The 22,135-nt window shown below is 38.5% G+C and overlaps 2 protein-coding genes across 32 annotated transcripts in view; one reads left to right on the top strand and one right to left on the bottom strand.

Annotated features, from left to right (window-relative positions):
• Nucleotides 1-20,262, bottom strand: part of FGL1 (fibrinogen like 1) — a 31,997-nt gene extending 11,735 nt beyond the window's left edge. Inside the window, exons 1-6 of one of the 2 annotated variants that reach the window (XM_041479740.1) lie at nt 20,221-20,262; nt 18,143-18,244; nt 16,482-16,605; nt 8,447-8,493; nt 5,720-5,793; nt 441-621 (exon numbers count right to left, since the gene is read on the bottom strand). In XM_041479740.1, coding sequence (XP_041335674.1) covers nt 441-621; nt 5,720-5,785 — 247 coding nt within the window. In that variant the 5' untranslated portion in view covers nt 5,786-5,793; nt 8,447-8,493; nt 16,482-16,605; nt 18,143-18,244; nt 20,221-20,262. Of the gene's footprint in view, nt 1-440; nt 622-5,719; nt 5,794-8,446; nt 8,494-9,656; nt 9,748-16,481; nt 16,606-18,142; nt 18,245-20,220 lie in introns of those variants that run through there. The other variant, XM_041479741.1, reaches the window with a different exon arrangement.
• PCM1 (pericentriolar material 1) overlaps nt 20,247-22,135 on the top strand; it is a 40,648-nt gene continuing 38,759 nt past the window's right edge. For 27 of the 30 annotated variants that reach the window (XM_041479731.1, XM_041479738.1, XM_041479730.1 and 24 more), the window contains exon 1: nt 20,485-20,643. The gene's annotated coding sequence lies outside the window, so the exon portion shown is untranslated. Of the gene's footprint in view, nt 20,368-20,484; nt 20,793-22,135 lie in introns of those variants that run through there. The other 3 variants (XM_041479709.1, XM_041479707.1, XM_041479708.1) reach the window with 3 other exon arrangements.

Genomic DNA, 22,135 nt, shown 5'->3' with positions numbered 1-22,135 from the left:
CAAAGTCAGCCATTTGAATGCATGAATGTGAACTAACCCTCTTAGTTATTTTTGAGATTGTTAGAACGTCTGACATTAGTCAAACAATGGTGTTTAGAAATCTGTAAGTCCTGATTAACATTTTGTAAATGTCTATTATTGGCTTTTATCTGTTGTATTGCTGATATTTATGCTTGTTTTAAAGTTATGATTGTTAACTGATTGTTTCTTTATGCACTACTAATAAATCAGTAAACTTCTTAAATCCTGATTTGATTTCTACAATCTGACATTAGCAATTTTTCCCTGCACAGCAGGTCCAGGTAAAAGCTGAGCACTGTGTTTTAAACAAACATTCTACAATGAGTTTTTAAAACAATAACTCAATAGGCCCAATTGTGCTAAAGCATCTGGGTATCATTACAGTGAATGGAAATGAAAAGAATAGCTCCATTTCTAACCTGAATACTGTCTTTTTCCTCCCAAGTCAATGACACTGTTTTCATCTTCTCTGTCATTGTACTGAATCTCTTTCTTCTCTAAGAGCTGTATAATTTTTAACTGCTGCTGTTTTACACGATGTTCCAGAAGCCTCACCTGGCCCTGAAGTCGTATCTGCTCTTGAAAACATTTCTGTAAATCCTAGAGAGGAAAACATATCTTATTGTAAAATCAACAAATTTTATGTGATATTTAACATGTGACACAAAGAGCCAACCAACCAAACCACAAATAAAATTAAACTTGAATAAAATATTTTGGTCACAATTTCCCACAGACATTATGTTGACTTCCATCTCTGTTGCTACTTTGTTTTAAATTATTTCATATGTTACTGTGCATATATAAAACATACATATTAAGAATGCTTTGCAAAGGGACCTTCTCTTTAGTGCTACCAGCTCTAACTGCAAACATGCAATGGGGACTTTGGGGAGAAAAAAACCCTATAATACAGACCCTATCATAAGGAGGCCCCATCTCTATCATCTTCCATGCACAGAGATTTTCTACCCAGAGAAGCCTGCTACTAACATTGTGAAGGTTCTAAAGAGTTTTCAAGGAATGCAATCCACATGGACATGTTTTCAACTTCATAGCGCATTTTTTGAATGCTTTTAAGTTACACACTTCTTATGATAAGAATCCTAACCTTGCCAACATAAATATTGTTAAGTTTTAAGCTCATTTTTGGAACACTAAAATAGCCTCTAAGAAGCCCTGAATATACATGAAAATTAAAAGTTAAAACAAAAGTTAAAGTCAATGTTGACTGCGACTTTTGTACTTAATTTTGCCATGCAGAGTGGGTGAGAAATGTGGCAATTCTGACATGCTGAATGCATGCTGAGCAATAAATAATTGGTTTTAGATTAAAGACAACGGTAAAATAGTCAAAGTGAACATAACCTGATCTGGAGAACTTAAAACCATCTGTATGGTTTAAAATATATATGAAATAAATTTGATTTCAGTGTGAGGGAGAAAAGCCTTTGGAAACATGACATAGGTTTTGCATCAGTAACACTGAAATTTTATATGAGCAGACTTTAGTAGCTTGTAAAAGAGCACAATTAGCACTGTAAAGGCAAAATCAAAGGGTGACTTTCTGGAAATCTGACATGTAAGATCAAATTTGCAGTAATTCAAAATTGGTGCTACCTTATTCATAGGGGACATTATTTACATGTAGACCTGCAATATTTGCCATTCATATGGAAGAACTGATATCTCAGAACATTGCCCTATCACACCAAACTATAAAAATGTCTGCAATAGCATACTGCTGCACATAGTGACGTTCACCTAAGTGGTGTCTGCATACTTTCATTTGCATCAAGCTCAGGTTTCACCCTTTGTCCATGAACACTTCCAACAAATTCTTCCATTTGCCTGCAATATTTAGTTCAACTGAAAAATCTGATCATAAGACTGTGCAGAACAATCCTGAAGACAAATTTCTGCCTTAAGTATTACTGAAGTGTATCAGAGACTTGCTTTAATTCATACTTAACTGCAATCTAGAGTACATGGCGAAATAAAAGAATGGGGGGAAAAAATACGTATGTGGCATAACTAGGCAGTTTGTCAGTGACCTGTTTGAGAGGGAAAGGTTCAACAGCCTGTGTTTGGGCTGCCCACGTCGGGCTGTTTGGCCCGCTGTGCGCCCAGCGCTGAGCCCTTGCTGGCCCAGAAGCTGCCAGGGCACCATGGCAATGCTTGCCCACAAGGGCACAGCCTGTGGCTGTAGGGCCAGAGGCACATTTCCCAAACACCTTTTTTAGAGGGACACAGTAATAGGCCAAAAGTTCTATCTCATTTAAGAACCTTTGCTTGAAAATCTTTTTTCAGTTGTTGATAGCTATACGAGATGCTTAGCATATCATCCTTTTCTTCTAGCAAGAAACAAGAGAAGAAAATAGTTAAATAGGTGGGCATACAAAGTTGCTACGGTGGCTTAGAGGGATGTTACTTGACTGTATGCGGTGGTTAATCTGGGACATGTTGCATATTGCAAAGAAAAGATGCACTATTTATTTTGCAGCCTTTCCAGGGTGGTTGTCTCAATTGTATCTGCAGCTTCATACAAATCCTTCATGAAAGCTGACTTTTCTACTCAGTGGGAATGAATTCAGTGGGAGATTCAGAAGAGGCTTCTTTGACAGGTGACTGCAAATTGTCAGTGTGGTCCTGTGTGAATACAGAAAATTACAGAGGACTGTAGAGCTTTAGAGAGAGAGAAAGAAATGTACAGGTAGATTGAGAAAGAGTGAAAAAATTTTAAAAGTATTCAAAAAATATTTCCAGGCTCACCCTGATGAGCTAATGCTAACTGTAAAAGAAAAGCTGTGCAAAAAATCCCATGTTCCCAGTCAAACCAAATATTTATTCTAATTATACTAAGTTAAGAGTGATAAAGAAGTCACCATGCCACAGTTACCAGTTTTACTGAGAAGGCTAGCCTGTATCAGTCTTAACTCCATCCTCACAAGCTTGGAGAACATGGTGACATGGAATAGGAGGCCTGGAAATGGTGGCCCCCATAGCCAGGCCCTCATAATTTCATAGACAAGCCTTCAGGTGGGTGACCTCTGTGACAATGGCAAGATCTGAGCCACAAAGAGCTACCTTCCATTCTAGAAAGAGCAAGGGACAGGACATTTGAGGAGGGGCAGCTACAGGTGTTTCTTTCAGCTGAAAGAAATGCCTCTATCAGTTCCCCTTTCATACTGCTAAAAGCCATTCTCCTGCTGTGATTAAATTATATAGCACAAGTATAGAACTTCTTGAAAAAAATATTATCTTACCTTAGAAAAACTTGGTATCAAAATTCAGTATGACACTACTTCATATACCATAATAAAAGGTCCTTTCCTTTGAACCAAATAAACAATTCTGCAACAAGCTGTGTCTCTAAATATTATTCTTAAACTTGCATTTAAAATCTATCTTTTGTTATTGTTTACTATAAAATTATTAATTAATTCATAAAAATGAATGACTATGAGCTGATTCTCATCTGCTTTGCAGACAATACACTCGTGATGGGGTGAACAGTGATATAGCTACACTACATATAGCAATTTCCTTATTTAAAAGGTTTTAACTCTTAATGCTTAGGAGGTTTTCCTTATTTAAAAGGTTTTAACTCTTAATGCTTAGGACGTGACAGTAAATTAGAAGTGATAATCAAGACAAGACTAGCCATACTGAATAAGCATAAGAAAAAAATTGCTTGAGAAGAAACAGTTTTGAAAGTAACCTAAATATGAAAAGCACTGGTATCTGATACTTTCTCTTCTCTCCCTGACTTCAGCCTTCTCATTGATGTCTCTCTGTCAACTCCAGACAAATCCCATTAGACTTTCGCTGCTGAACAGCAAAACCACAGTTCTCATATTTGGAATTCTATGTCTATTTTTTTTAATGGGACAATCACAAGGTAACTGTAACTTCAATTGGATCAATGTGGCTTTTAGATCTTCCATTTACCAGACTGTTCTTTCAATGTGCTGCTACACGTTTTTTCACAGGATAATCCTTTAAAAACCATTGAAGTTAAACCAGTGCACAGCTGGAGTAATAAAGAAGCAAAATGTAAATTACAGTTCTCACATATTGCTATTCCATTTGTTAGATATGGACCAAAGTTAAACCATTACAATGTTGAAATACTCAACAAAATGTGGATTTTACTGTGGCTATTCCAGTGGACAGTGATGCTCACTGACTGAAACCAGACTGAACACAACCTGTTCTGTCTGTTTCAGTGAAGCAACTGTTTGCACTACACATTGAGAAGCAATTATCTAACAACTGCTGACAGCTCTGCTCTTGGACACACAATCCTACATTTAACCAGCTGCTGCAATTAATGTGCATTCACTTTCATTATTGTGTGAATTATTTAGCATCCAGTAACCTTCCATTAAAATTATTGCTACAAATTAGACTCAGAATACTTCATGAAAATACTTCATAAAAATACAAGGTTTTTACCTGTGGTGCTATTTCCTATACTTTTTAGAATATAAATTAGCTCCAAAATAACTCTATATTGAAATTAGTGTTTTAATTAGATTAAAAGGTGAAAACTTTGAGATGAAGTTCTGAATATTCCCAGTTTTTACTCAGAGGGTCAGATAAGTCCAAAATATTCTAAATGAAAAATAATAATTAAAAAATTAGTAAATGCATTTAACTGTGGTCTCTTTTTTCGTAGGCCTCCACAGAAATCAGTAATATTTTTCTCCACTGAGCAGAAGTGATTAGAGAGTCAAGTGCTTCCCATCCTGCCTCTATAAAGCTACTTATCTGAATGAAAGTTTTCCACAAGGTAATGTAAGCCATAAACAATAGTTGTAAATTCAGCAACTACTTCCACCTAGGCAATTATGAATCAAAGATTCAATCCCTTTAGGTCTCTGCTATTTAGGACCTGGATATAAAACTAGTAAGGACAGCCATGACATGCAGTGCAGTGTTGGTGAGGCTGGAAGTATTTTAAACTGTGGAGTAAGTGTGATTTTTTTAGGGTTTTTGTTGGAGAAACAGAATAGGAGAGGGTTTCGGGAGCTTGAAGTGAAGGAGCTTTGATTATTGTTCCTGAGTGTGAACTACAATGTAGTTACATGGAAACAAGTAAGAATATGAAGTAATGGATTTTGTTTGAGAAGAACATGTAGGGCAAGTGGACAAGGTGGAAAAGGATGGAAACATTCTGCATACCAAGTGTCAGTGCCCAGAAACAGCACTGCTGCAGCCACTGCTTTAGGAGTTCCTGTGCTTTGCTTTTCTGTAAGTATGCTGCTCAAAACTACAGGTGTTATTCTCAGTTAGCATTATGCCTGAATGGTAGTATAACCATCTTGTATGCCTTCTGTACAATGTGCCTCCATGATATCTGTTTTAGGAAATATATATTGCCTCCTCTTTCACTTGAGATGCAGTCACAAACTGACTGGATTTCTTTCTTCTGTGCCATTGCCTAGTGATTTATCTTCCATTGTAAATTTATGCATTTGTTTCCTTTTTCCTATTGGAAACTTGTCCCCAGTACACACCATTTGAAGATATTTCCTCGTTCTTTCATTTCTTGATGAATTCTGATATTTTCCATCAAAGGTTCTACCACTGTGTGTAGATACTGTGAACACTATGGAGGGGAGCATTGTGAGCACTAGAGAGGATAAGGTATGCAGTATTTAGAAGAAACTCTGCAGAAATATTTAGAACTTACAGAGCTGCCAATGACATCCATCAAGCTAGCTGCAAGGACAAAATCAATCATTATCAAAATCTTCATTTTGGAAGCTGTGAGGTAGAGGAACAAAGGAAACACTAGTTAACTTAAACATTAAAACTAAAATTTACACTTGACATCTTAAATCTTATTAAAAAATAATCTATTTAACCTAGAATTATTTTCTTGCAAATTGTAAATATAGCGTGCATGCAGGATTCATCACAAATGTCTAAAATAGTCTGACAAAATACAGATCCAAAAGCCAGTAAAATAACAATTTAACCTTTTAGGCCACTTTGTATTAGAGCTCTCCATGTATTTTAGGACAGCTATTCAAGATTCAAAAGCACATATTTTATTTTCAAGAGAAAAGCAGAAACATTTTAAGCAAGCTGAAAAACAGGGAAATATTCCTTGTTGGACCTTTAAATTTGTGAGAAAGGTCCATGTCATATACAAGTAATTAAAATCTGAATTGGGCTAGTTATCCTTGGTGTAATGATTTGTGCAGATTTTGTGCACCAGGAGAGGATCAAGATAATTTTGCTGTCATAAAGTAATTTGGGGGAAAAATCAAAAACAGTTATCAGCTTTTATTCTAATGGTGACAAGAATGGCATCTTTAAACTGACAGCTATGCATACTTTGCACTGTATGACCCATAGCATTTTAAACCCCATTTTTTCATATGAAAATTATTTTATAGGCCAAACCAATCACCACTGTATCTCACTGCCTTGCAAACATTAGCTGATAGAACTTCAAAATCATTTTGTAAGACAGACGTGTGCTTTTCACAGAGGAGAAACCAAGGCCTCCTATCAGTAAAATATTTACAAAGATTATACATAAACTATTCTGAATTAATTAGTTAAACTTCTGCAAGTTATCAACTGAGGTGGTTTTTTTTCTTTGTAACTACCAATATTTTCATTTAGCATTGTTAACACCTAATTAAAACAGAATACGTGTCTACTCTGCTTTTCCTACCATCAAGTTATTAAGGAAAAGATCTCCATGATCATTGAGTTGAGCCATTAACTTAATATTGGCAGGTCCACCACTAAAGCCTGTCCCTAAGCACCACATTTACATTTTTTGAATGCTTCCAGGAATGAGACATGTTTAAAGCATTTGTGGTTAGACAACGTGTAAAACTTCTAATAGAGGTCAATGATTCAATACCAGCATGTGTTTATTGAAACACCAACTTTATGAAAATTTCCACTCATGTCTCTACAGGAATTAATATAAAATATGAGTGGAACTTTGGCAGACTGTGTTTTTTACAGTACAAAGATAAGCAAGGTGTTTATGAGAAGTATGTTTTTAAGTTTGTGCAAAATTGAACAAGTCCAACTATATTTTCACCAATATCTGAAAACTTCATGCAAGACCAGAAATTACAGCCCAGACAAATCTCAGATTTCAACACTTACCTATAAAATACTTAGGATGCTTTTTAAAATTACAGCTAGTAAAATTGCATTAGTAACTATAGCTATTACAATCACTTCTGTTTTGAAAGCAGCTGTTGCCATCTGTTGGGTGGCACTGTCTGTGACAGGAGTGACCAAAGAGTAGATAAACTATCTGGACAGCCTGCAAATGATCTGTCTCTGCTAACTGCTGTCCTGAATCCTTGCATACTTTAAATATGTTTTCTAAGAGAGAAGGGACTCTGTTTTCTTCACTGGAAGATTCATATTTCATATACTCTACTTCATCCCTGTTATTTTAATTATGAAACCACAGTATCTTCCCTCACATTAGTCTTAGTATTTGAACTGTTCTATGATGATTTCACTGACTGTGAATGTCTGAATACCACAATCAATCTTAAAAAAGCCCCAATCTTAAATGGATTGACAACAGTATTCTTATTTTTTTTTTAAAGACTGTCACATAAATCTTGGATATTGTTCAGAGAAATTTATGTTAGTAAAAAAAAAGCAAAAAACAACAGAACACTGTGAGGTACAATCAAGACAGGTAAGTCCCTCACAGCATGTATGAGCTGCTATGAGCAAGCTGCACAAGAAGAGGGAATAACTGAGGAGTGGAGTGTGTGCAGTTGGTTTAGTTTGTTATCTTCAGATGAAGTCACCTTTCTATTTAAGGATGCCTCTTTCTATAGAATGTTCCTCTTGTGCAAACCTTCATAAGAGCTGCCACTTGGGAGACAACTTAGCATGTCAGCTTTAGTGCTGAACTAAAACATGCTCAAAAGACATAGCAAAATATAATAATGGTCTCATAAATTTCTGAATTTGACAATTTAAATAAATTGGTGAAGATATTTTAATCCTGGAGTTTCATTTTTAAGAAAGCAAGCTGGACAGTAAACTCAAGATGGAGTATTGATCCTGTAGCCACTCACAATGTAAGCTCGCTATGGATGTAAGACAAGAGGCTCATAAAGAGGGAGAAAGTGAGGCTTCCATTTGGCAAATCTACCAGTCACAAACAGGGAACACTGAAACAGAGAGGACACAGGGTAAAAAAACGCACAGAGGGACCTCTAGTAGGATAGGGAAAACCAAAATCTTTATACTGTGGTCCTCCATAGAAAGGGAGAACGTAAAAAGGAAGAGACCTGAAAACTCAAGTTCTGAAAGCAAATGGGTGACTTAAAAGCATTTCTCTGCTTCTGTCACTAGCCAGCAGATAGACCCAGATGAGTCAGAGGACAATCACCAGTGCTAGTCCCAGACCTCATACCTTTAAGCCAGTTTCTCAGCAGGCATAAACTCTTTAACTCAAAAAACCTGCAAAAAATTACAAGTTTTAATCAGTCACAGAAGAACCTGAAGAGTTAACAACTGTTGAGAGACTTCCAAGACTAGTTTTATAACACCTGTGTTGATTCAACAAAAAGAAAAAAAAAAAAACAAAAAACCAGAAATTTGTACAGGGGATATCCCCTTCCAGGAAAATCTTAATCTCAGACACCAGACATGTGGATTAATTATCACACATCATATGCTAGAGTGAGAAAAACTTGGTCTTATATTTTCAAGTTGAAACACAAGCCCCTTAACAGTTAGCTGAAAAAAAATCACTTTCTGTTTTAAACAAATTGAGTTCAAGTGCAACTCTTGTGAAACCTTGACATTTTATCCCTGGGGTCACTCATTACTATTCCAAGATTACACCTGGAATATGCATTTTAGGCAGTATTTTTTTTCCAAAGCTATGGAATCAAAATTCTAGAAAGACGTCTTTTTTTCTTCTCTGTGCGTAGGCTTTCTTTAAAGGATACACACAGAGTCAATCCTATATTCAAATTTCTCCTGAATCTGATGTTTCTTCCAAGTCTTTAAATAACAAATTACTGAATAAATTTGATTACATCAAAGAAGTTCTGTACTGTGAAAATTTTGGACCATTAGAATGTTCTTATGTTTTTTGAATTTAAGAGACAGCAAACTAGATGGAATACAGATGCCTGTTTCTTTCTGTTGGCACAGCGTCAATAAGACTTGCATTGCTAATAAATACAATAATAGTAAGAGATAATCTGCCAAAAGGATAGAAAATAACTGGAAATTTTTTTGTTTGCTTTCTTAAAATTCAAATTATTAAACTCATGCACAGATTTTGCTTTGTTTAAATTTGGTGCAGTTACAAATATGCCCTGTTTTCCTCATCTGAAAAATAATTAATTATTTTATTTACTTTTAGGTTCTAAAATCAGCCTTGTTCATATAGCCCGTAATAATACAAATTTAGAAATTGCAGATTAAAATAGTGGGTTTATTAACTACCTAGAAATGCAGGAAAATACCTAGATCCTGGTAAAATATCCGTACCTCTTTATCAATACTACACCACTTATATGACCTTCAAAAAACAAATTACTTTAAAACCATAACCATAGAAATTAGACATACATCTTCCTTCTTCCCTCATAGGTACCCTAAATGTTTACCTTTAACTTCTGGACAGAACTCAAAGTAGTTAAATCTTCTTAAACTGATGCAAATAATTCCAGAGCCCTTCCCAAGCTGCGATTGTTTTTGCTATTAAATTCTGCAGAGTGGAGGCTTACATCTACTATGAGTCACTGGACTGGAATGCTGCTGAGAAGTTGCAGTTATCAAGACTAAATTGCAACATAAGAAGATGACAGTTATTCTGCGCCTAACACAACACTTCTGAAACAAAAATATACCAAAAATAACACAGGATCATCTATTCCCTTTCACTCTTGTGGTTCAAGGAATTGCTCTCTGTATCATACTCAGCTTTATACTCCAGTCCTTTCCATAGTCACAGAACAAATCTCAGGCTTCAGAGGTACATAAAGAAAGTAACAGATTCAGTGGATTTAAGGAAAAAACAATATTCACTCAGACTAGAAGTGACATGTCAGAAGTGTAACAAAAAAAGAAATATACTAAATAAAACCTAACCCAAAGTAACAAACATAGTACAGATAAAACTGAAGGGATCAAGAAAAAAGTACCAAAAAATCTTGTCTGATGTATTTTTTAGTCAAGGCACTGAGAAGTATAGCATCTCAGTGACTTCGTCAGACAAAATAATTTTCTAGACAAGCTTTTTAGAGCCAGATGAATACATCAAAGAATGTTTTAAAATACAATCTGAGTATTTGCCCTTCTTCTATGCTGGCTCTTTCCAAAGAGTTCAGTAAATGAGTATGCTTAAAGGAATGTGCTGGAAAAAAAGAAGTCTTAAGGAAATACTGAATAGCAATAAAATGAGCTTAACATTCAACAATCTAATCATAGAATGCCCTGGGTTGGAATGGACCATAAAGGTTACCTAGTTCCAAACCCCCTGCTGTGGGCAGGGACACTCTCCACTAAACCAGGTTGCTCAAAACCCCATTCAGCCTGGCCTCAAACACTCCCATGGATGGGGCATCTACAATTTCTCTGTTCCACCACCCTCACAGTAAAGAATTTCTTTTTAATATCTAATCGAAACTTACTCTCTCTCTGTCTAAAGTCCTCCCCCCTCATTCTGTCACTACACGCCCTTGTAAGTGGTCTCTCTCCAACTTTTTTCAGAATCACACAATGTTCTAAGTTGGAAGGGACCCACAAGGATCATCAAGTCCAGCTCTTAAGTGAATGGCCCATATGGGGATCAAACCTGCAACCATGGCTTTATTAGCACCCACACTCAGTCCAACTGAGCTCATCTCAGGGCCTTGTATTGCCCTTCACGTACATCCTATTGAAGACTAATACTTGTTGCAAACTTCCTCAGAATAATTTCTGGTGCACTATTTGGAATCTGGTTGCCTGGCAGTATTTCTCTTTACTCTTACATTACATCCACTAATTAAATTCATATTCTGAATTTCAAATCTTTATTAATTACTCCTGAGGAACCTACAGTAAGCAACATTCAAAAATTCAAAATCATTCAGCAAATAATTTTTACTGAGAATCTTACTATGACTAATGACTGTTTCAAAGAGGGACATACCTGTTCATAGTCTGACTCCTAACCAATAGTTACTCAGTGGGTGGGCTCTGAATTTCAAAAGTAGAAAAAAGGCATGGCATTTTACAGTTGGATTTTTTAACAATAAATAAATTAAATTAAATTAAGAAAATAAAGTCAACATTTTATTGTGGGTCATAAGTAGATTGCCCATCACTTGAGGGCTTTAAACAAAGACTAGATGGCTAAAATACATGACTATGGTTCAGTTAAACAAGATTTATATGCAGTGTCAAGTCAGAGATCTATTCAAGAAGTCTATATGCTACCCATCATTAGAATGGTCTTGTAAAAATAAACATACTAAATGCAAGACCTTCAAATGGATGTCATAAAAGCACAAAAGGAAGAGAGAAATGTCTTTTTAGACCTGTTGGAATACATTCAATACTGAAAACTGACAAATGTTCATGAGAGACAGGTGGAGATGGTTGACTTGAAACATTTCAGGCTCCTGTGTGGGGAAAGGGGCAAACCAAGTCTTGCCCTGGCAAGGCAACACTCCGCTCCACACACCCCATCCCTGGGGCTGTATCCCAGCCCCCACAGGGGCTGCCAATCCCTGGCACACCAGAGGCCATGCTCCACACCCTGCCCCTGGAGCCCCTAACCCAGCTCCTGAGTGGCTACTAGACCAGAATCCCACCTGAGAGAAGGGCCCAGGAAAGCCAAAATGTACCTAAGCCAGAGCACAAGGCATGTGTACTGTCTGACCCTACTTCCCTTGGGTTTTGATCAGCTGAAACACTGCTGGAACCAGGAGTAGTAGCTATATTTGCATCTCTTCTCCCTTTTGCTTTCTTCTCTAATTCCCTCTTCTCAAAGTTTGAGTAACTTAAAATCGGGTGGGTCGGCATTTGCTTGGTTGAATGGGCTTAGAGAGGGCTAAGTTATTGCTTTGTGAAATGCTTTATGTTGAATGAATGTTGTTTTCACCTTTTGCCAAAGTTCCCTGATTTTCTGAAGTTTGACAGTAAAGTTTCTGTTGTTTTGACCTCTGGAAGAATAGCCTGCTGATATTTCTGGCATACATCTGACTCAGGGTACATGAAAGAATCTTTGTCCCTTTTAAGAAATTCACTGAGTGAGATCTGAGGCTCTATAATGTCAGAAACTTTAATGTGGCCAGTAAATACTGGATGTTCCCACAGATATTCAGATTTGATGCTCTTTGAAGAGTTTGCACAGAAGTGAAGGAAAGCATTGGATCATTAATAACCCTTCTATCATTTTGTCATAGAGTATATATAAAGGATAAAATGCTGTTTTTCACTTCTACTAAATCAAGATGTTTAGACTTCCTCCAAGAAAAGTAAGAACATTTAGATGTATTACATCCACTGTATACCTTTTTTTTGATGTTTACAAGAAAAAGCTAGCACAAGAAATCAGTGGTCTTTTTTTCCATTATATTAGCACTTGCAGCTGAGTACCTCTCCAGGTATTTTAATCTGACAAAAGTTTAACAATTTAGGGCAATCCCAGACATGGATACCAGCTGGTGATGGGTGGATTGAGAGCAGATCTTAAGAGATGGGCTTAGTGGATGAAAAACTAAGTATGAGCCAGCAACATGTGCTTGCAGCCCAGAATACAAATTTAATCCCAAACTGCATCAAGAGACACATAGCCAGAAGGTCAGGCGAGCTGATTCTGCCTCTCTACTCCACTCTCATAATAACACTTCATCTGGAGTACTGCCTCCAGCTCATAGGCATCCAGGAGAGGAAAGACATGGCCCTGTTGGAGCAAACCCAAAGGAGGCCATAAAGATGATCAGAGGGCTGGAGTATCTCTTTTACAAAGACAGGATGAGAGAGATGGGGTCATTCAGCTTGGAGAAAAGGAGGATCCAGGGGGATTTCATTACAGCCTTCCAGTACCTAAAGGGAGCTTACAAGAAGGTTGGAGAGAATCTTTTCTCAAGGGCATGCACTAATAGGAAAGGGGTAAGGGCTTTAAGTTGAATAAAGAACAGGCTTAGATTAGATATTAGAAAGAAATTCTTTACTGTGAGGGTGGCCAGACACTGCAACAGGCTGCCCAGAGAAGCTGTGAATGCTTCATCCCTAGAAGTGTTCAAGACCGGGTTGGATGTGGCTTTGAACAACCTGGTCTGGTGGAAGGTGTTCCTGCCTATGGAAGAGAGGTTGGAAGTAGATGATCTTTAAAGTCCCTTCCAAGACAAATCATTTGATGATTCCATGACTGTAAAATCAGCAAATGCAAGATAATGTATTCATTATATGATTCTTCATCATTCAGACTCAAAAGGATTTGCAAGCATACAATAAGCTTTAATAATACAAGGAACCATAAATTCTTCCCTTTTGAGTTGTTACACAGGTGTTAAAAATGAGAAAAAAGTATACCTTTATAAATTATTTGTATGATTTTTATTCGGGAATATTTTAAATCACCTTCAGCTGTCATTGTAGAAATATGGAAGGATCAAAGATTGTACAACCACAACATGGTAATTGTGTTTGTCAAAATATACGTCTATCTGTTATAAATCAATTTGTTTATGCTCTTCTCTGCATTGTTTTCATTTGTGTAATGCTAAGGGCAAAATAGAGAATATGTAATGTATTTCATTCTAGGATTGGCTGAGATTATGTATTTGAAAATGTGCATCCAACACTGTACATCCACCATAATGAAATGGTCTTTTACATATGCTGAACTGTTACAATAATAAATGGAAAATTTGAAATGGAATACAATGCTTAGTTTCATAACTTAGATGCTAGGTTTTTTGGTTTTTTTTTTACTGAGGGGTAAAAGCAAGTAAACAAACAAACAAAACAACCCCAAAACCTATCCTGACCAGCTCTATCAAAATCATGATATCTGAGTAAACTTAACTTTGGGTGTTTTTGACTGCGAAACCAGCACATTATGAAAGAGTAATGATGTGGGTACTCCCATACCAATATTTTGTTTCTGAAACAGAACAAAGCTTAAATAATAGATAAGCCAAACTCAGCGTTATGACTAAAAACCTCTGCAGGTTAATGTTTTTAAAGGCAGCCTTCTTTCCAAGAGTGTGTATTTTTTAATAGAAAAAAAAGCTTCACGATATTTTAAACTCCTTTGATTTTTAGCATGCTGTCTTCAAAATGCTTGACACAATCCTAATAAAAAGCAGGGGTAGAAATAAGTTGCACCAAAAAGACAGCAATCCATCTATAAACTTATGAAGATTTTGCCGTATTTATATATTCACCAAACATGTTGCACATAGTGACTAGGGCCTATTACTGTAACCTGTGTATGTGTTCTCTAAAGTATGCGATCTCTAAAAGTTACATAATCACATGATCAATTTGAAATATTACATCAATAAATGCAATTCCCTAATGAGACCAAGAGATAAGCAGAAAAGAACTTCATACCTATTCTGAAGAAACAGAATGAAGGCACCTTATTTTCTGACGTATGTATAAAATATACAAAAATAAATTCCATTTTAAAAATAATTTACCTCATTTTTATGCAGTTTTAAGAAACAGGTGCATAATTCAGTGATTTCATAATCTGTCATTTCACATATATAATACAGAAATCAGCAACATATCATTATCATGAATAATAGGACCAGTAAATCCAACATATTTAGACATTATTTTATCGCACACCAAAAATTGGGGGAAAAATCCCCAATTCTTATTAGAAATATAAAATAAGCAACTCCTCCCATCTTTTTCAATAGGCAGTAGCAAAGGCAGTGTAACTAGTATAGATACATAGGAAGACATCACAGAGTTGGAGACCTAACAAACATCTAGATCTGTACACCTCTTGGCAGAATATGGAAAAAAAAACAGTGGACTCAAGAGAAAGCCCAGAGTGATTCTAAAAAAAAAAATTATCACAGCAAGTTCCATTGCTGGTGTTTGTCTTCTATTCATAACCCTCAAAATATTAACAAATATGAATTAAACTATGTTGTGAGGAAATGTATCTGGCATGACCTGCTCAAGATCTTAGTGTGAGTGCCAAGAAAAGAACATGGCCCATAATCTTCTGCCTTATTTAGAAGAACAGCTTACATATCCTGCCTTCTCCTGCCTTCTTTACACAGGAAGCTTCCTGCTGGCCTCAGTTTTCCTTTTGCCATCTTCAAAGACATCCTTCTCCTATATTCTACTTTTTGAAAAGTATGGAATGTCTTTGGAAAGGTGCACCAACTAATCCCTCTTCCTTGGTATTGATCAATTTAGTGTTGTTGTCCATCTGTACCAGCCCTAATCAACAGCAGAATTGGAACCACATAGCACCAAATCTCTATCACCAGAAAAAGAAAGGAACCAGGAAAGTAATTAAATTACTAATGCGACAGAAAGATTTAGATTAGAAAGTTATTAAAAATCTTTCAAAATTACTCTAGTTTAAATCCTTGCATATATATATAGGCATGTGTGTATATAGTCATTGGACATGCAAGGCCATCATACTGGTTACTTCTATACTTGCAAAACCAGTATCACAAAAGCAAGTATCTATTTCAAAAGCATTATTGCCATAGGATAAAATGCAGAACATCATAAAATTAATCAAATCTGTGTAGCTGCAGTGAAACTCCTTATAAAAACTTTTTTTGTTAGAAGTCAGCACAATTGACTATGAACAAAAGGCCACAGAATTATTTGGAATTTTTTCTTTTTGTGGATTGGATGTTCGCTAGCAAAAAGCTTAGTGGCTGTAAAATGACCCACAACTTCAGCAGATTTCTTTCCACTTAAAGAAATATAAACACATATGAAAAAAATATTAGGTGGCTTTGAAGAATTCACTGTAGCATGAATATGCTAACTATTTTAATGCTGGTAAGTCTTCAATGTAACTGAAGCCACACAGTGTAGAGAAAGCACTTAGTTATGAATATACAGGAGTGACTGATATCAGATAAACTGCAGATTGCCAGCTACAAAGCAAAAAAATAGGATGAATCTACAACCTTTTCCTCTTAGAATTTTAATTTGCAAATGAGAATTCTTGGTTCTGATTACTTCTCTGTGTGTGGTGGGGTTACTTATTTCTTTCATATTCTTGTTCTTTGAATCAATTCAGAAATAAAAATTTATGTGGTATTCTTAAACTGTATCATAATTTTATCTTTTTCCTGTTCACTTTTTAATTTACTTATCTGTTCAGTGTAGCACATATTTATGTCATGACTCCAGAAATCTAAATAATGTGGAAGTGACTAGGCAATATCCTTGTATAAAACAACCACCCAAAATATTGTGAATTAAAGGCTGTTCCTACTCACTTTTCTGAAGAGTCTGCAGATATACCTGGTTAAGTCAAATCTATCATTTCAGAACAACTGAAGTTTTTTGTTTCTTCTTGGACTATCTTTTTTGGCCAAGGAATAAACTGAAGATGCTAACGGACTACAAATAGGAAAAAAAGAAAGATTAGACAATGTAATTAAGAGTACGATATATAAAATATAATGTTGAATTCAACAGCATAGAGAGACATCTGGATTAAACCCCATATTTGTACGGTGCTTGTAAAATTTTATTTGATTTCTAAAGAGTGAAATAATACTCATAATCTTGCCAACTTCTGTGCTCTATGGACCTCTTTTAACATAGTTTTTAAAACAGATTTCAATGGAGTCTGACTTCAAAGAGGACAATGAGAAAAATGTGGTCTTAGGTATTCTAGGCAGGGCAGCATTGGTGATCCCGATGTGTGCTGGTTGTGTGAAATAAGTGTGTTTAATAAAACAAATGTCTTGTGGGTCCATCCATCACTTTATCACTTGGTCTGACTCCAGTCACTAATATTTTCTAGAATGTAATACCTGGAGTGCATATAACAGCAAATGTTACAGATTGGTGAGATAATAGCAGCACCAAGAGGATTACTTCCTGCACTCTTAAGGATGTGGAAAATGTTTACAACGGGGATCCTGTCCATTCTTATCCAAGATTTTTCCTGGGATCTGACTAAGTCAGCTAATACCTATCTTCCAATTATTCCTCTTTCCTTTATTGCTTCTGATGACTGTTTTTCTTCAGTGGATCATCAAAAATGGTTTTCTTTTTGTCCTAGTTTCTTCACTAGTATTAAACTGGTGAATCTTGCCCAGCTTACAGCTTGGCTTTGTGGTCTTAAATGCCTATGCCTCTCCCCTGCTTAGCTTCTTATCAGACCTCATAGAGATAAGTGGACACTTCATCTTTCTATACAAATAAACTTGAAACTCTTTGCCTTAAAAGACTTTTTCCAATCTAAAGATATGCAAAGAAATAAAAAATACGTTTAGTATAGTAGCTTGGTAGTCTGTGTGTATACATATTATGGTAGGCTGATCATTTTTGGACAGTTTAAATTTTGCAGCAAAAACCTCTTTGTTACAAAATCAGGGAAAAAACTGACAACTACTGCTTGAACCAAATGCACAATTAATTACTATATCTGTTTCAGGGGCTTTCAAATCTCTCTCCCCAGATTCTTCTCACATCTCCTCTGTCTCAATAAAACATTAATCTTTCACTTCTTCCTGTCTCCAGTCCGTCCATGCCTGTATTTTGCTTTCTTTCACTTTGGAATGATAAAGAGAAATTAACAGGATACAGCCAAAAGCTGTGTAAGAAAAATATAATTATGTCTCTGACATGGCTTTCAATCCTAATTAAATTGGGCTATCTCAAAGATAATCTATTCAGTTTCTGTGGGGATGCACTCATTAACATGAAGCTGCAGGAAGAGCTTTTAACAGAGATCTTTGTAGGGGGGTTTAGTTGTTGTCTGTTTAGAGGGTCATTAGCATTGATGTAGCATTTCCCTCCCCCCCTCCCCAAAATATATTTATTTTATTTAATTAAAAAGACATTCTTTAAGTAATATGAGTTTTGCCTCATAATCATTCCCAAATCCTGAGATGTTATTTTACAGCAGTAGTGGAGAACCACCTACTGGAAATCATGCATCTTGCAGTGCAATCCACTATTCCTTCATGCCTGTTCGTATCTTTTTGAATTCTCCATCCCAAATGAAAAATGGCTCTGAGGAACCATTCTAAAATAAATAAACAAACAAAAAGAAAAGAAAACACATTAACAAGTTTGCAGCCAATTCCAGAATAGGGGAAGAAAATAAGAAGAGAAAAAATCATCCTCCAAATGTCAAGCAAGAATAAGAGTAATGATGCTGTAAGCTCATACTGTGCAAAGGAAAACACGCAGTTATGACATATAAGGGACTATACTAAAATACTAAAATACTCCATTGTTACTGAAACATACTACAGTCAATTTGTTTTTTTTTTCCCCTTGACAGAGTATTTTTTATGTAAGTTTGTTTGGTTGGGTTTTTTCCTGCAGGAAACAATAGGAATGAGGAAGCTGTATTTTAAGAATAAGGCATAGCAAAAAATAAATTGTAGTCAGTGTACTAAGGGTAGTATTTTCTCTTGAGTTCTCCTTCCACCTGCCATGCTATGGGAGATTTGTCACTGAGACAACAGAAAGCATCTTGTCAACTGCAACATTGCCAATACTGTGATGACTATCCAGACATGATACCCAAGTTCAGAAAAACAGGACATTAGTTAAAAGTATAATAAAAATGCCAATAAACTAACTTCTTTATTAGCTGCAGAATTGCAGTAGAGATTGATACTATATATTCATCACAGAGAGCTTCTATCAAACTGTTGTAGATTGTTTTCAAAGTAATTTCATTTGCGGCTATGCAGTCAAGTAGCTCATGGTAGAAATGGGAGAAAGATTCTGCTCTAACAGACTGTCTTAGGCTCATCTCTTTCACTCACTCAGTATTGTCCAGAACTTTGGTATGGGGGAATGTGCTGGAGATAACAAAATTACTTTTATTGAAACATCTTTATTTTGATGCTTTTCCAATTATTTAGTTCCTTTTCTAGATTACAGACAGATTAATGGATCATTGAAAAGGATTCATGTATCTTTTTTTTTTTCTTTAGCAAAATACATTAGTATAAGTCCTAATATGGGAGACATGAGGACTAACTACATTCCCATGTTGCACCAGTAGTAAGTTTCTCTAACAGGATCAGTTATGAGGCCTATGTGAATGCTAAATGCTTTTGCTTTAGAAACTCAGCGTAATGGAAATGCTGAAAATGCTGGGGGTTTTCACAAGGGACCATCCCCTCCAAATGAAGGTCATATATGTGATACCAGCTTCACTGAAATAGAAATCCTGAGCGTGTCATCCAAGCCCAGTCCCCTGAAGGACTAACAGCTTCCTTGTGAGGGAAGAGGAGGGCCAGGCACTGATCTCTTCCCCGTGGTGACAGTCACAGGGCCTGAAGCTGCATCCGGAGAGGTTTAGGTTGGACATTAGGAAAAGTGTTTTATCCAGAGGGCGGCTGGGCACTGGAACAGGCTCCCCAAGGTAGTGGCCACAGCATAAAGCCTGACCGAGCCTAAGAAGTGTTTGCAAATCACTCTCGGGCACATCGTGTGACTCTTGGCGTGTCCTCTGCAGGGCCAGAGTTGGATCTTAGAGTCGCTTCCTACTCAGCATATTCTGCATTTCTTTTTAACTTCAGTTAAATACCAAGTACAGCACACAAGCTTTTCATGCACAACTATCATTTTTTTAAATGCCAAACTCTCTATTTATTTTTTCCCCCCAAAGGAAAGTATAAAGAACCTAGATGCGTAAACTCCATGCCACAAATTAAGGAGCGAAACACGCAGAAAGCTGACAATAACAGAGTAGTCGACACTGCTCCAAAGGAGGGCAAGAGCTGATCCTCGTCCACGCTTAGGGTTTCGACACGATTTTACTCGTCTTCCCTCAGCCAAAAGCATTTACAGAGTTCATCGCCGTTTTCCTATCTTATTTTGTAAGAAAAACACACTGGGCGATTCCCCGCCGGCCTCACAACAACGCTGGACGCGCCCCAGTCCCGTCATGGGGCGGGGGCGTGCCCTGAGTGGAAAACTACCATTCCCAGGAGGCACCGCCGCCGGCCCTGGGGGCGCCGCGCCCCCCGCACAATGCACCTTGGGAGTTGGAGTTTCCTCGCCCACCGCTCCTCTCCCGCCCGCCCCGGCGGTTGCGCGGGGGATCCTCGGGCGCTCCGCGGTCCAGGTTGGGCGGGGCGCGCGCAGTGCGGAAGGGCATGGGCGGGCGGAGGTTACCAGGTAACGGTGAGTGTGTCTGTCTGTCCGTCTGTGTCTGTATCCCTCCGCCAGGAACCGCCCCCCGCGCTCCCGGCGTAGTGGCGGCCAAGATGGCGGCGGTGGCTGAGGCAGGAGCGTCGTGAGCGCCTCCGCCAGCCCTGTCCCGCCGCGTCGGACGAAGCGAGGCCGCGCCGCTCCTCCGCTGCTCGAAAGCGAAACGTTCGCCCGGGCAGCCCGGGCCCCGCGAGTGGCGGCCGGCGGTGGAGGAGGAGCCAGGCCGGGTGACCTCCCCTCCGGCGCGGGGTGAGCCGCCTTCTCCTGCCCCTCGCGCGGCGCGCTGCCCCTTCCCCGTCCCTGTTCCCTGGTGGTGGCGGGGCCGCGCTGGTGTGGCGGGCCAGGGCGGCGGCCCGCGAGGGTCGGGACGAGGAGCGGGCAGTGGACTAAGGAAGCAGGTGCGGGGCGGCGGGGAAACCGTGCGGTAGCAGCGGGCTGTGCGGGCCGCGCCCCTCGCACAGGGCAGGGCGCGTTATCCGCTCTCCAAGGAGACGCGGCCGCGTTCGCGGCAGTGGAGGCGCCTTGAGCAGAGCCCGCCTACCCACGCACCCCGCGGCGCCCGGGCTTTGGCGCCGGGAGCGAGCGGGATCTCTGCCCGCCGCCGGCGGGCCGGGAGCGCCTCGCCCGCCTCAGGCAGCGAGCGGTGAGGCCGGCAGAGCCGCCGGGCCATCGCCCGCTCCGCCGGCCCCGCTGGCGGCGAGACCCGCCGGGCCTGCCCTCGGCGCCTGCCGTTGGGATCGGAACAGATCGGGACGGCAGAGCCTGCCGGCGCTGGGGAGGCCCCGGCGCTGGAAGCTGGAGTGCCGGACACACCGCCCATAGCCAGGGTGTGTGAGTGTGCGGCTGGTGTGAGCGCTATCCGGTGCGCCAGGAGAGGATCTGCTCTGTTGACTGCTCCTGTGTGATGATACTGTATGGTTTGCTTTTAAGGAGTTAATGCCCAGTGAGGAGCGCACGTCTTAAAAAGAAATATTTGGCCCCATTTTCAGCCTTCGTGGTGCTATGATGACTTTTTGCGACTTTCTGTTTTCCGTTTATTTTTTTTTAATTGTCAAAAGTTTTCTCTCTGCAGTATTAGGTGCTCTAGAGAGCTCGTGCATTCACATGAATGCTATGGGAAAAAATTCTCAAGAGCATCTTTACTGTAGAAAAAAGCCTTTTGAAGTACATACCTTTGTTTTGCTCGTGTGTTAAGTAGTGTTTCTTCTGTGCAACTACATATTGCTGATACACGGGCAGGATGTTTTGACTCTAATCTTACATGTTTTGCCTATAATTCTGCATATTATCTGAAGTTATTATTACTGTAGAAAGTATAGTTTAGAGTCTTCTTTTTTTCTCAAATCCCTGGTAAAGTTTGTAAGGCAGTAGCCACACGCTCAAAGCTTTTGTACAGTTCCTATGACTTGCAAGAACCTGAAATTAGCAATAGGTTGCTGTAGATAGATGGACAGGTAGATAATGGGCAGATAGCAAAGTTTTTAGAAGAGGATTTTTTTGCAGAAATGGCTGGTAAAATTAAAACAAAGAAAAAATGCGTATTGGTGAAATGTGTATGTGGAGGTGGAAAGCACAGCTTCATGTGAAAGAAGAAAAAACCTAGCTGAACTGCTGTGTTCTTGAACTGAGTTAAAGATCAGAGCTCTCTGATCTTAAACTCGCTTGATTATAGTTCATTTGAAGGTATCAAAGACTATAATAGGGACGTTTAGAAGCTTTCTTTTTGGTAGGGGGACAGTTC

The sequence above is a fragment of the Pyrgilauda ruficollis genome, unplaced genomic scaffold (assembly GCF_017590135.1).
Source record: "Pyrgilauda ruficollis isolate IOZ18807 unplaced genomic scaffold, ASM1759013v1 scaffold5, whole genome shotgun sequence".
Classification (NCBI taxonomy): domain Eukaryota; kingdom Metazoa; phylum Chordata; class Aves; order Passeriformes; family Passeridae; genus Pyrgilauda; species Pyrgilauda ruficollis.
Note: the sequence above shows the minus strand (reverse complement) of the source record. Positions and strands in the feature narration are given on the sequence as shown.